The 12,467-nt window shown below is 47.2% G+C and overlaps 1 protein-coding gene across 1 annotated transcript; it reads left to right on the top strand.

Moving 5' to 3' along the window:
• The first annotated feature begins 4,781 nt into the window (after nucleotides 1–4,781).
• Nucleotides 4,782–10,556, top strand: LOC114699992 (glutathione S-transferase Mu 2). Its single transcript, XM_028879406.2, has 8 exons — nucleotides 4,782–4,895; nucleotides 5,166–5,241; nucleotides 5,631–5,695; nucleotides 5,964–6,045; nucleotides 6,143–6,243; nucleotides 7,132–7,227; nucleotides 7,310–7,420; nucleotides 10,115–10,556. Exons 1-8 carry the CDS (start codon nucleotides 4,860–4,862, stop codon nucleotides 10,202–10,204), a joined length of 657 nt encoding a protein of 218 aa, XP_028735239.1. The 5' UTR covers nucleotides 4,782–4,859; the 3' UTR covers nucleotides 10,205–10,556.
• Nucleotides 10,557–12,467: the final 1,911 nt, after the last annotated feature.

Genomic DNA, 12,467 nt, shown 5'->3' with positions numbered 1-12,467 from the left:
AAATCCAGTCCTCAGGGAGGAGGCTTTTGGGTCCGTTCCTGCTTAGATGCCTCCTGGGTACTGTCTCTGAAGTGCATGGTGTCTTGAGCAATAGGACCTAACCTTCCACCTCCAGGGGGCAACCAAGAGCTATTTTTTTTCCCCAAAACAGGGTTTCTCAGTGTAGTTTTGGTGCCTGCCTGGATCTCGCTCTGTAGACCAGGCTAGCCTCCAACTCACAGAGATCGCCTGCCTCTGCCTCCCGAATGCTGGGATTAAAGGCGTGTGCCACCACAGCCGGGCACCTTTACCACTTTGAGAGACCTTTGGAGAACCCTGACCAACAACTCAAATGAGGGTTGCTCATGATTGGTGTTAGAGTTTTTGTTAGTCTCTGACTCTTGGGAGAAGCATCACAAGCCCAGATGGAAATTTTTCATTCAAACTATATATTCATGTTTATACACTAATTTATGTGTACTATCGGTATTTTTTAGGTAAATAGTTAATAGTATGACTTTTCCAGACATCTTTACTCTTATTTTATCCTCCTTCTTCTGTATTTATCTCCCTCTACCTTCCTAAGGAAGAGCCCTCCATTTTTCCCATTTCTCATTTCTTTGAATTTTGAGTTCTTTGTATATTCTGAGTATTAATCCTCTATCAGATGTTTAGCTTACAAGGATTCTCTCCCACTCTGTAGACTTTCTCTTTACTCCATTGAATGTTTCCTTTGATGTATAGAAGCCTTCTAGATTTATGAAGTCCCACCTTTTTTTGCTTGTTGGCCTTTATTTTCGAGTGAACGGAGTCTTTCCTCCGCCTGTATTTGGTAAGGTAACTGCCTATGTTCTCTTCCAGCAGCTTTAGTGATCTGGTCTTCACTCACTGAGGTCTTTGATACACTTGGAGTTGAATTTGAGCAGGGTGCTTGATACGGGTCTACTTCATTCTTCTACATGTGGAGATCCAGTTTCCCTAGGAAAGATGTCTTTCTTCCAGGATTCATTTTCTGTGTCTTTGCCAAATATCAGACACACTCATGATTGAGTCTTCTATATTTAGGTCCCACTGGTCTACGTGTTGGCTTTTGCGCCAGTAGCATCCCGTTTTTACTACCATAGCTCCATAATAGAGCTTAAAGTTTGGAGCTGTAATCTCTCCAGCATTGTTCTTTTTGCTGAGGAGTCCTTTGGCTACCTGCTGGCTTTTGTGCTTCTGCATGCATTTAAGGATTTTTTTTTTCTGTTTCTGTGAAGAATGTCCTCTGGAAAAACAGTCCTTTTCACAATATTAATGTTAGCAACCCGTAAACACAGAAATTCTTTACTAGTGTCTTTATTAGTGTCTTCCCCCATTTTTTTTTTTAAAGTCATGACTGCTCCTAGGTATGGTTGGGGAGGAGGGTTTCATTGTAGATAAAAGGGCGAGTACATTTAGGGGTATCTGGAAAGGTCCAGACTTAATTGGGGCATGGGGTGGGATGGATATGAAGTAGAGAGAGAAGAGAGGACAATCAGACCAAGATGAAGTTACAGATCAAGATGTCAAGAAGAGCCAGGAGCTGAGAGAGGATAGACCAAGAAAATGCTCAGCCAAAATGGCTGAGTTATGTAGAAACAGAAGCTGGGGGAAGGGAAGTCCAGTCCTGGGGCTGGAGAGGTTTAGGGGAGAGTTGGGGTGAGAGATGCTGACAGAGCCACAGGTACTGAGTGATGCTGGGAGAGCTGGGAGGAGCCACAGGTACTGGGTGAGACTTCTTTCTTTGAGCCCTAACCCTATCTGTTACTGCTGTGGATATCACTCTATGTAAATAAAACACTGATGGCCAATGACCAGGCAGGAGGTAGGTGGGACAAGGAGGGAGGAGAATTCTGGGAAGCGGAAGGCTGGGGGAGAGAGATTGCAGCCACCGCGAGGAGAAGAGCATGTGAAGACGCCGGGAAGCCACCAGCCACGTGGCAAGGTATAGATTTATAGAAATGGGTTAATTTAAGATATAAGAACAGTTAGCAAGAAGCCTGCCACGGCCATACAGTTTATAAGTGATATAAGCGTCTGAGTGATTATTTTATAAGTGGATTGTGGGGCTGCGGGGCTTGGGGAACCTGGAGAGAAGCCCTCCAGCTACAGTTACAGGTATGTTTAAGTCGTTGATCTTCTTTGTTTAACTTTGGTGTTTTGGGTGAATCTGGAAATTTGTGCATTTCTTTTAAGTTTTCTAACTTAATGGAATACACTGTTCTGAAATTCTTTGGTGTCTGTTGTAATGTCTCCCGGTATATCTCCGACTGTTAATTTGAAGTTCCTCTTCCTTTATTTGGGTTCACTGGGCTAAGAGTTATCAGTTTGGTCTATGTTTTCAAAGAACTAGCTCTTAGATTGGTCGATTCTTTGTATTGTTTTCTTTGATTAATTTCTGTTCTGATTTTTATAATTTATTTTCTGAAGAATGGTTTGTTTTGTTTTTCCCAATCCTTGAGTTGTATCATCAAGTAATTTATACATTTCCCTCTTGAAACTGCTTTTAACATTGTATTCCTTTAATTTTTGTAGGAATTCTTTTTTTTTCTTGTTTATAGGATCTTGTGAACTTTTAAATAATTAAGTTAATGTTTTACAAGATTCACTTTTATTTTTTAATTGTATGTATGTGTCTGTGTAGGGTATGCATGTAAGTAAGGGTGTATGCAGAAGCCAGAAGGGATATCAGATACTTTGGAGCTGGAATTAGAGGTTGTGAGCTGCCTGGCTTGTGTGCTGGGATATGAACTTTGGTCCTCTGTAAGGGTAGGAAGTCCTCTTAAGACTGAATCATCTTTCCAGCCACCCCTTAAAAATGATTTATAAATTTACTTTTAACATTATACACAACAACATAAAAATCATACATGGGTGTGTGTGTTTTGTGCGTTATTTTTATATATGCATCACTTCTTCATGGTGGAAAGACTTCAAGTCCTTTCTTGCAGGTACTTGGGAAGATGTACTACACTGTCACTGTGTGTAACCACCCGCTGTACAGCAACACATCAGAACCTCCTCCTAAGGGCAACTCAGGACCTGCTGACCTCCCTCTCTCCACAGTCCCTTTTTTCTGGCCCTTCGCAGCTTTGAATACTCACCATTTCTGCTGATCTAATACCCCCTTCTCCCCTCTCCTCCTTCTCTTCCTCTATCTTTGAGACGGGCTCTTACTATGTAGCCTAGGCTGCCCTCAAAGTCCTAATGATATTCCTGGCCCAGGCTCCCAGTGCTGGGGTTATAGGCATGAGTCTTTACATTTGGCTATGAGTTTGTGTTCTTTACGTATTTGTATAGTGATCCTCTGTCGGAGGAAGAGCTGGCCGAGGTTTCCTCCATCCCACAGGAGAGCCCCCTGTGCTGTGTAGAAGGCTTTTCGTTTGATGCACTCTTGCTTGTCAAATCTGGCATTTATTTACTGAACTGTTGAACCCTAGTCCAGAAAAAAAACAAACAAACAAACAAAAAAAAAAAAACAAAAAAAAACACAATTGTCTGTGCCTACATCTTAGAACTCATTTTATGTGTTTCCTAATTTCTAAATTTCAAGTCTTAATTAAGGCCTTTGGTTTTGAGTTTGTTTGTTTCCTTTTCCTGGATGAGAGACAAGATCCTCATTTCTCATCATTTTTCTAGTTTCTACGTGTGCGTATTTAGTTTTATTCTTTTTCCATTTTTTAATATAGTTAATAGTATTTTATGGTATACATGTACTACATTCTCTTTATTTATCAGTGGATGGCTTCCTTTCTTCTTGGTTTTTTTTTTTTGTTGTTGTTGTTGTTTTTTCAAGACAGGGCTTCTCTGTGTAGCTTTGGAGCCTGCCCTGGAACTCAATTTGTAGACCAGGCTGGCCTCGAACTCACAGAGATCCGCCTGCCTCTGCCTCCCGAGTGCTGGGATTAAAAGCGTGTTCTACCACCACCCGGCTAGTGGATGGCTTCTTAGATGACATCCATTTCTTGACTACTGTAAAGTGCATACTTTTTAGCATACCAATATCATTTCCTTTGGCTAAATACCCAGTATTGGTATTGCCGGATCACACGGTGGTTCTATTTTTGGTGTATTGCCAGAACACCAGATTGTTGTCCATAATGGCTGTGATAATTTACACTCTTATCAGCAGTATCCAAGGGTTCTTTTCTATCCGAGTTCTCACCTGCCCCTGATACCTTTGTTCTGTTTGATCACAGCCGTTCTTACTGGAAAGGTGTGTCTTGAGGTGGTTTTGCTCTACATCTTCCCAGTGCTCGGTGATCCTGAATATGTTTCAGACATCTAGAGGTCGTATGTGTATGTGGCTCGGAGTTGCCCAGCTTAACAGAGTCCTGCATGCCATCCAGGAGCACAGGCAGCACACTTGTGTCTCAGGCTTGAGGCATCCTGTTTTGTTGTGACTCAGCCACCAGGATCCACTCAGAGCCAAAGCAGGAGGGGCTGAGGGTGAAGTGTGAGCAGTGTCTGGAAGAGAAAGGAGTGTTGCCCTTGACCACCAAGAGTGTCTCCCCCTGCACATCTGTGTCCTCATGGACACAGCACAGCAGGGTGAGATCAGGGAAGATGCTGACGCAGATACTAGCCTGGGCTTGTCTTTTGCTTCGAGGGCTCAGACTTGTTTGCTGAGTCAGTCTGAGATGAGGCTAGATTTTTTTTTTGGTCCTGCCCCTGGCTCCCTGGCTACTTCCTCTAGCACTCCCTGCACTGGAATGTCTGAAATTTGAGACTCCGTAGGCCAATAGCCCAATAGGAAAGCAGAACCAAGTCCTGCCTCCTCCCGCTTAACCTAGGACATTATCAGAAAGCTCAAGCTAGCAAGGTCCCGGTTAGCCTGCTCTGGACACCTCACCAGCACCATGCCCATGACACTGGGTTACTGGGACATCCGTGGGGTGAGTGAAGGAGCTACTGCTGGGTGGGACAGAGACATGGGGTGGCGAGTAGCTAGGGCTGATTTCTAGGAGAGGGATGGCGTTCAGAACTTGTTAGAAAGCTTTGCCTGTGAGGGGAAGTTCAAACACTGGAGAGCTCCTGCTTATGCGCCGCCGGCAGCATGTGAGCTTGTGGGGAGGCTGCAGGTGTAAGATGGAGCTCACCAAGAGGTGGCGAAGGAAGACTGTCAGTTTCCCCATCTGTGACCTGTCCTATGTCATCTCTCACAGCTGGCTCACGCCATCCGCCTGCTCCTCGAGTACACAGACACAAGCTATGAGGAGAAGAGATACACCCTGGGGGACGGTGGGTGCCTACCCCCTGTTGGTCAGACCTGGGCTCCCCCTGTTCATTGGTGCCCAGGGACACTTGTCTGACCCCCTCGTTGCTCAGCTCTACAGGGCTTCTCCAGTTGGATTTAGGACCTGTCCCTTCTAGGAACCTCCTTGAACTTGGTCTTCCAGTGGAGGCTGGCTGGCCGGGTTGCCTTCTACAGCAGTTGGATGTTTTCCTCTAGGGCTTGTTTAAATGTTTCGTAAATCTCAGTGATGTAGGGTCCACAGTCCTTACAAGCATTCTATACTCCTGAGAAGTGTGAAAGTGGGGTCAGGTTGCAGATCTCCTTCTTAGGGGGTTCTCATACCCGACTCCTTGGGACACTGGGCTGACTTCTCTTCACTTCATCTTGTCTACAGCTCCTGACTTTGACCGAAGCCAGTGGCTGAGTGAGAAATTCAAGCTGGGCCTGGACTTTCCCAATGTAGGTGCAGGGAAGGGGAGGTTTGGGGAAGGCATGGTGTCCTCACCTCATCTCCTTGCCTGGCTGAGGGGTTTGGGATCAGAGCTTAGGCTCTCTTCTCGCCATTCCTGATGTTTGCACAGGCTCTGTCCCATTCTTTCATTCCACGGACAGCGTGTTCATTGGTGGTTTCCCATGCCGGACACCGAGAGTGCCAGGCCCCATGTATATCCTTTCTGACTTGTATGTCCCCCATATCCCATCTGACCATCCTTGCTTGTCTATCCAGCTGCCCTACTTAATTGATGGATCACACAAGATCACCCAGAGCAACGCCATCCTGCGCTACCTTGCCCGCAAGCACAACCTGTGTGAGTGGGGCCGGCTGCAGGATGGGGGGCAGAAGCCATCCTCTTGGCTTGGCTGGGGTGGGATGCTGAGGGTGACTCTATGCTGTGTGTGCTGCAGGTGGGGAGACGGAAGAGGAGAGGGTTCGTATGGACATTTTGGAGAACCAGGCTATGGACACCCGCATGCAGTTGGCCATGGTTTGCTACAGCCCTGAGTTTGTGAGTCTCGCCCTGTACTCTTGCTCTAGAATCTATTCTGGTCCAGTTTGCCACCAGAGGCTCCCAGTGCTACTCACTGTACAGTATTTGAAACTGCTGACAGAGTAACGCCAGTATTCAGAGTGCCAAATGAAAATTCCCAGTCATCACTCCTAAGTCTTAAGACCCAGTCCAGGCTCTCCAGAGAGGAACTCCCGCCCCTGATGGTATAGACAGAGTTCAGAATGCTCTAGTTCCTACTCCCGGTTCTGTCATGATCCTTGTCCTGCAGTTGGCTTAAAGTGCTGCTACTTCTGCAACACACACTCTATGCAACCCTCACACTATGAGAAGAAGAAACTGGAGCTGGGAAGGACACTCTCTTCCCAAATGGCTTCCCGGAGCCGCGTCCTTGACACCCACAGAGATACTCGGATGTTCCCAATAAGCAATTCCGTCAGCCAAAGGCCTTTGGTCCTCCTCCTGTTCCTTTTGTTCTCTCAAATCCATCTCATCTCTTGGGAAACTGTACCAAAGTCTCAGTTGTTCACATGTCTGCTTCTGCCTCACATGAGTTCAGAGTTCAGAGCCAGGTGCCCATAGCTGTCTTGGGTCTTTCTTTGGGTCTGATGTACAGTGGCTCAGAAAACAGTGGTAGAGACTGAGGGTAGAATGGGGGTGGGAAGATGGGGGCGGGGCGGACAGAGTTGTACAGTTGTATCCTGTTGGGCTGCTACACAACAGCAATCTAATCAAGAGGATGCTGTAAGTAAAGGCCTGGACACCAACCCAGACTAAATCTCATGAAAGTCACCCTCCTCTGCCTGCTGGGGACTGCACAACCCTGCGGAGCCAGCCTCTGCCAGGAAGCCTGTGTCTGAGGGTGGTGACCGTTGTTTTTTGCTTCAGGAAAAAAAGAAGCCAGAGTACTTAGAGGGTATCCCGGAGAAGATGAAGCTCTACTCTGAGTTCCTGGGCAAGCGGCCTTGGTTTGCAGGGGACAAGGTAAAGAGAGGGGGTGGGGAGGAGAAGTTGCCATTCTTCCCAGGCCTCAGATTCCAGCACACTCACCCTTGGCTTCCTGCAGATCACCTATGTGGATTTCCTCGTTTATGACATCCTTGACCAGCACCGTGTATTTCAGCCCCACTGCCTGGATGCCTTCCCAAACCTGAAGGACTTCTTGGCCCGCTTTGAGGTGATGCCCTGATTCTCCTTCTCATTCGATGTCCTTTTTCCCTTCTCCCTTTCCAGGATGACTTTTGTCTTATTTAGCGTTTCTATTGCTGTGAAGAGACACCATGACCATGGCAAGTCTTATAAGGAAAACATTTAACCGAGGTGGCGGCTTATAGTTTTAGAGGTTTATTTCAGCATCATCATGGTAGGGACCATGGCAGCTGAAATTATGGGTGCATTCAGGCTGACATAGAACTGGAGAAGCAGTTGAGAATTCTACATGTTGATCTGAAGGCAACAGGAAGTGGTATAAAACACTGGGCAGTAACTTGAGCAAAGGAGACCCCAAAGCTTGACCCACTGACCCACAGTGACACACAACAACAGCACACCTGCTCCGACAAGGCCACACCTCCTAATAGCGTCACTCCCTTTGGGGGCCATTTTCTCTTAAACCAGCACAATTCTACTCCCTGGCTCCAAAAGCTAGTCACTATATCATAATGCAAAAAAATGCATTTAGTCCAACTTCAAAAGTCTCCATAGCCTATCACAGTCTCAAACTTATTTAAAAGTCTGAAGTTCAAAGTCTCTTCTGAGATTCATATATTCTCCTTACTGTAATGCCCTAAGAAATCAAAATCAGAAAGCCAATTATATACTTCCAATGTATAATGGCACGGGATATACATTACCATTCCAAAACACAGTGAAGGGAGCACAGTGGGGAAATGCCGGACCAAAGCAAGGCTAAAAACCAGCTGGGCAAATCCAAACTCTGCATCTCCATGTCTGATGTCAAAGCACTCTTCAGATCTCCAACAAGACCACACCTCCTAATAGTTCCACTCACTCCCTTTGGGGGACACTTTCTTTCAAACCACCATAACTTTCTACTCCTTGGAATGGAAATGGAGAATAATTAACATTTGCTGAGCACTGCCTGACCTGTGTTCAGTCCTTAGATCTTCTGCATGAAATTTCTCATCACAACCTACATGTTCTGTAGCAATGTCTGTTCTGTTGGACTGTTAAGGAGGCTGACTATAGAGACTGTCAGTTTCTCAGGGAACCAGTACCATTGGAGGAGGTTGTGTTTGTTTCCCTGTGTGCTTGTAGCTTCAAGAACAGAGGACAGTAGAGCTTCCTGATGCCAAAGGAAAAAAGCCGTAGGTTACCAGGGAGCCTGGATTTTCCAGCCCTGAGGCCTATGGAAATTCAGGACATGTCGGAAGTGTACAGCAAGTGCTGTTGAGAGGGGGAGATATGGCAGGACTGATGTGCAGTGCCAGGGTGCAGTGTGCATATCCGGCCTGTCCAATTCTCTGCGCAGTCAGATTCCTGACTGGGGAAGCACTGGGACCCAGGGCTACAGCCGGTGCCAGGCTGAGTGGACAGCTCACTGCTGTTGGAGGATGTTCTCCTGAGTTGTTCAGTGTTTAGCTATCCTGTAGCACAAATTCTAACTGGTCTTAATAATAAAAACCCTCAGTCAGATATCAGGGTGAAAGCTGAAAGATCAGAGAAGCAGAGACTTCTTACCTCTATGGAATCTTCAGACTGAAAGAGGCCAAACTCCTGTCTCCACCCACCTTATCACTTCATCCCTCTGCCCAGCCTTATCACTTCCTGTTTCCTCCTCCCAAGTGCTGGGATTAAAGGCCCGAGACTCCCAGGTACCGGGATCAAAGGCATGGAATCCCAAGTACTGGCTTTAAAGGTAGGTGTGTGCCACCACTGCCTGGCCTTTAGTGGCTGGCCCCGAACTCTGATCTCCAGGCAAACTTTATTTGTTAGAGCACAAACAACATATCACGACTGTATCCCGTTTCCTCCCTTTCATCTCCCTTCTCAGCAACAGCTTGGTGTTTGACTGTGAAACTGTTGAAATGGGATTTTTTGGTCATTTTCATTCATCTTCTCTGGTGTCTCTCTATGTGTGTGGTACAGTTTCAGCTCAGTAGGACTTGGAAAGGTGCATCTCCATCCAGGGATGCAGCGTGGCAGGCATGCCTGACCATGAGGTCCATGTGACAGCCACGAAACCTACTTCACTAGAGATTTGGGGGTCAAGGCTGTAGTCCAATGGGAGTCTTAGCACGGAATCTTCTTTTCTGTCCTTGAAACTGCCCAACCAGCGATGTGTTTTGTCAGTTTCCATCAGCTTGGATTCTGGTCCAGGCTGTTCAGCTCTGGAGACTGTGTAAGAACTGGCTGTAAGCACAGTGGGAGTGTGGGAGGCTGCAGTTCAAGGCCAGCTAAGCCTGCCCACTTGGGTCCAGGCAGCCCTGGAACTCTGCATTCTTCACAGCTTATCTAGGCATTCTACTGGAAAGACGGCACACGGCACAGAGTCTTTCTGTAGTCTTTGTCCAGCAGGGCTGGGGACAATAAGGATGGACGCACTGAGTGTGCGTTCAGCCGCCAGGTTTAACGGTTAGGTTTTTCTGCTTCAAGAGAATGGCAAAGGCCACTCCATTGTCTCCTTGCTGGTTCACTTATCCCCATCCTCATTAACTTAGGATTTGCTGAGGTACTGGGACACACCGCTGAGAGCAGTGTTCAGTTTCTCCTTCTTTACTGGGAATCAAAGCCTTCCCTTACCAGTGTTGGGCACCTGAGCAGCGCATGCTGTGTTGGGGTTCTTAGAGTGAACCGTGTGTCCGCAGTGGTGCCACAGACCCTGAATTCCTGCCTTCTCCTCCCCCTGCAGGGCCTGAAGAAGATATCTGACTACATGAAAAGCAGCCGCTTCCTCCCCAAACCAATCTTTGCAAAGATGGCCTTTTGGAACCCAAAATAGGACTACAAAGCCCAGACCCACAGAAATATTTATGACTACCCTGCTGGCTCTGGCTATTGGGCACGGCTCTGTGTCCCCACCAAATGTTGTTTTCTTTCTCCCATTCCTCCACTTCTTCTCACAAGCCCTTCCTTCAGTCAAGCCTCTGGATCCTTGGACTCCCCATTTCTTCCTCAGTCTCCTATTCCTTTTTCCTGCCCTGCATCCAGCCATCCCTCACTGCTGATTGGAGGAATGGACCAGACCCCAGAATCCCCAGTAAACTCTGAGAGGTCAGATCTGCCTCTGTGCTCACCCTGGTCCTCAGTGAGCAGCCCTGTCTGATCCCCAGTAAAGTCTGAATGACATTTGTCCTGTGTCTTGTTTGGTTTCTGTGAATCTCGGGACCAATTGTGTAGGCTTTGGGGGGCGGGGGTGTCTCTGTTTTGTTGCCTGCAGGAGGGGCTGGAGAAGGAAATGTGGGGACTCTGGGTTCTTCAAAGTCCTTGATGTCCCTGTCCATGTCCCGGTGTTCCTCAAGCTGGTGTTCCCATGGGAGAGCTCTCCTTCATCTCTCAATTACTCTTCAGAGTGCAGTGCCTCAGTTGTCCATGGGAAGCTCGTGTCATGATTCTGAGAGATTCTGGGCTGAAGGGAAGGCTGAGCAGGCAGGCCCTAGATGACCATCTTCTGCCATCCTCCTCAGCTGTCCTCAGTTTCCCTCGTTTGCGTTCTCAACATTTCTCTCCAGCAACATTCCCCACTGTCCGCAGTTGATGTAGGAGTCTTCTCCTCAACTCGATCCAAAGTGAGTCGGAGGATGGCTCCCTTTCTCCCTCTCCCTCATCCTTCTTTCATTGTTTTTTCAAGATGTATCTATTTTTATTTCATTTGCATGCGTGTTTTGCCAGCTTGTGTGTATGAGCACCACATGGGTACCCAGTGCCTGCTGATGCCAGAAGAGGGCATCAGACCCCTGGAGCTGGAATTACAGATGGCATGTGGGTGCTGGGAACAGAAGCGCTCTAGAGCAGTGTGCTCTTAACCTGTGACCCATGTCTCCAGCCTCTGGTTGTTGGTGGTTTTGATCCAGGATCTCATGTCACCCACTTTGGCTGGGTCCTCACTCTCTATATGCCTGAGATACCTTTTGATCTCATAATTCTCCTTTTCTGCCTCCTACATACTGGGATTATAGGTGTATACCACAATGCCATCTTTGGATTGTTCATCTTTGAACAATCAGGCTTGGCACATGGTTGATGAATGGGAAATTTGGAATCTGAATGAGGTATCTCCAGAGATGTTTGGCCAGTCCATACAACCAGCCACAGGGCTTAGAGCTCTGGAAAGAAGCATCTTATCCAGAGTCATTACCGCACCATGTCCCTGCGATGGTGCTGGAGTCTGAGCCAGAGACCCTCTCAGCTGAGCAGGCTCCTCAAGAGGCTGCAGCTGCCTATGGGAGAGCATGGCGGGGGATGGGCTGGCCTAGTGTGCTGGGCCCCGGTGATTGGCATATGGTCAAAAGCTGTGGGCATTTTGCATCAAGTCACCCATGAAGGACTTGGGCACGTTGCAGAAGCACCTGCTGAACAGGGTTCCACGCCAGCGGCTGGATCATAGACTCTGGCCTTTGTCAGGCAGTGCCTGTGACCTCCCTGTACCAGGTAGCACCTCTGGATGAGAGTCCTGATAGGTATTGCCTTCATACCCGCTGCCTGCTGCCGCCTACTGCAGTTAAGAAATCAGCAGGCACAGGCTTGCAGGAAGAAATGAGGAATTACAAGATAAAGGACATAAGATAAAAATTCATAGAAGTGAAATGTTCGTGATACTGGTAAGCTCACATTATTTCAGTCAACATCTGTTAAATTTTAACTAAAAGACAAAGAAGATAATCTGGAAAGGATGTAATAAGGTCAGGAGTGGCCCTGATAATGTTGAGTAGGGAGGATAAGATGTGGACCAGCACCTAGAACAGAGGTTGGAAACGTCCCCCATGTGGGGCTGGTACTTAGACCTTCAGGACATATTCTCTCCAGGTAACACATGGAACTCTGGGTTATGGAATCTATGCACACCAAAAGAAGTCCAAATCACTCGTTTCGTAAAGAGGAAGACATGGCAGATGAAGAGAATTGTAAATTACAGCAATTTTCTGAATATTAACATCAAAATTAGGAAATTAAAGCCCAGGTAAAAGGGCTATAAGGTTTGGCCTTGAAACTCACCAATACAAGTCAATGACTTGATGAGCAGTCGTGGTGCAGGCCTTTAATCT

Source organism: Peromyscus leucopus, chromosome 6, assembly GCF_004664715.2.
Source record: "Peromyscus leucopus breed LL Stock chromosome 6, UCI_PerLeu_2.1, whole genome shotgun sequence".
Taxonomy (NCBI): domain Eukaryota; kingdom Metazoa; phylum Chordata; class Mammalia; order Rodentia; family Cricetidae; genus Peromyscus; species Peromyscus leucopus.
Note: the sequence above shows the minus strand (reverse complement) of the source record. Positions and strands in the feature narration are given on the sequence as shown.

What these genes read in the sequence shown, in the direction of transcription:
- LOC114699992 (XM_028879406.2), top strand. Translation starts at nt 4,860, where the DNA reads ATGCCCATGACACTGGGTTACTGGGACATCCGTGGG. An exon ending in TGGGCCTGGACTTTCCCAAT is followed by an intron (nt 5,696 to 5,963) that starts GTAGGTGCAGGG and finishes TTGTCTATCCAG; the next exon opens with CTGCCCTACTTAATTGATGG. An exon ending in TTTGCTACAGCCCTGAGTTT is followed by an intron (nt 6,244 to 7,131) that starts GTGAGTCTCGCC and finishes TTTTTGCTTCAG; the next exon opens with GAAAAAAAGAAGCCAGAGTA.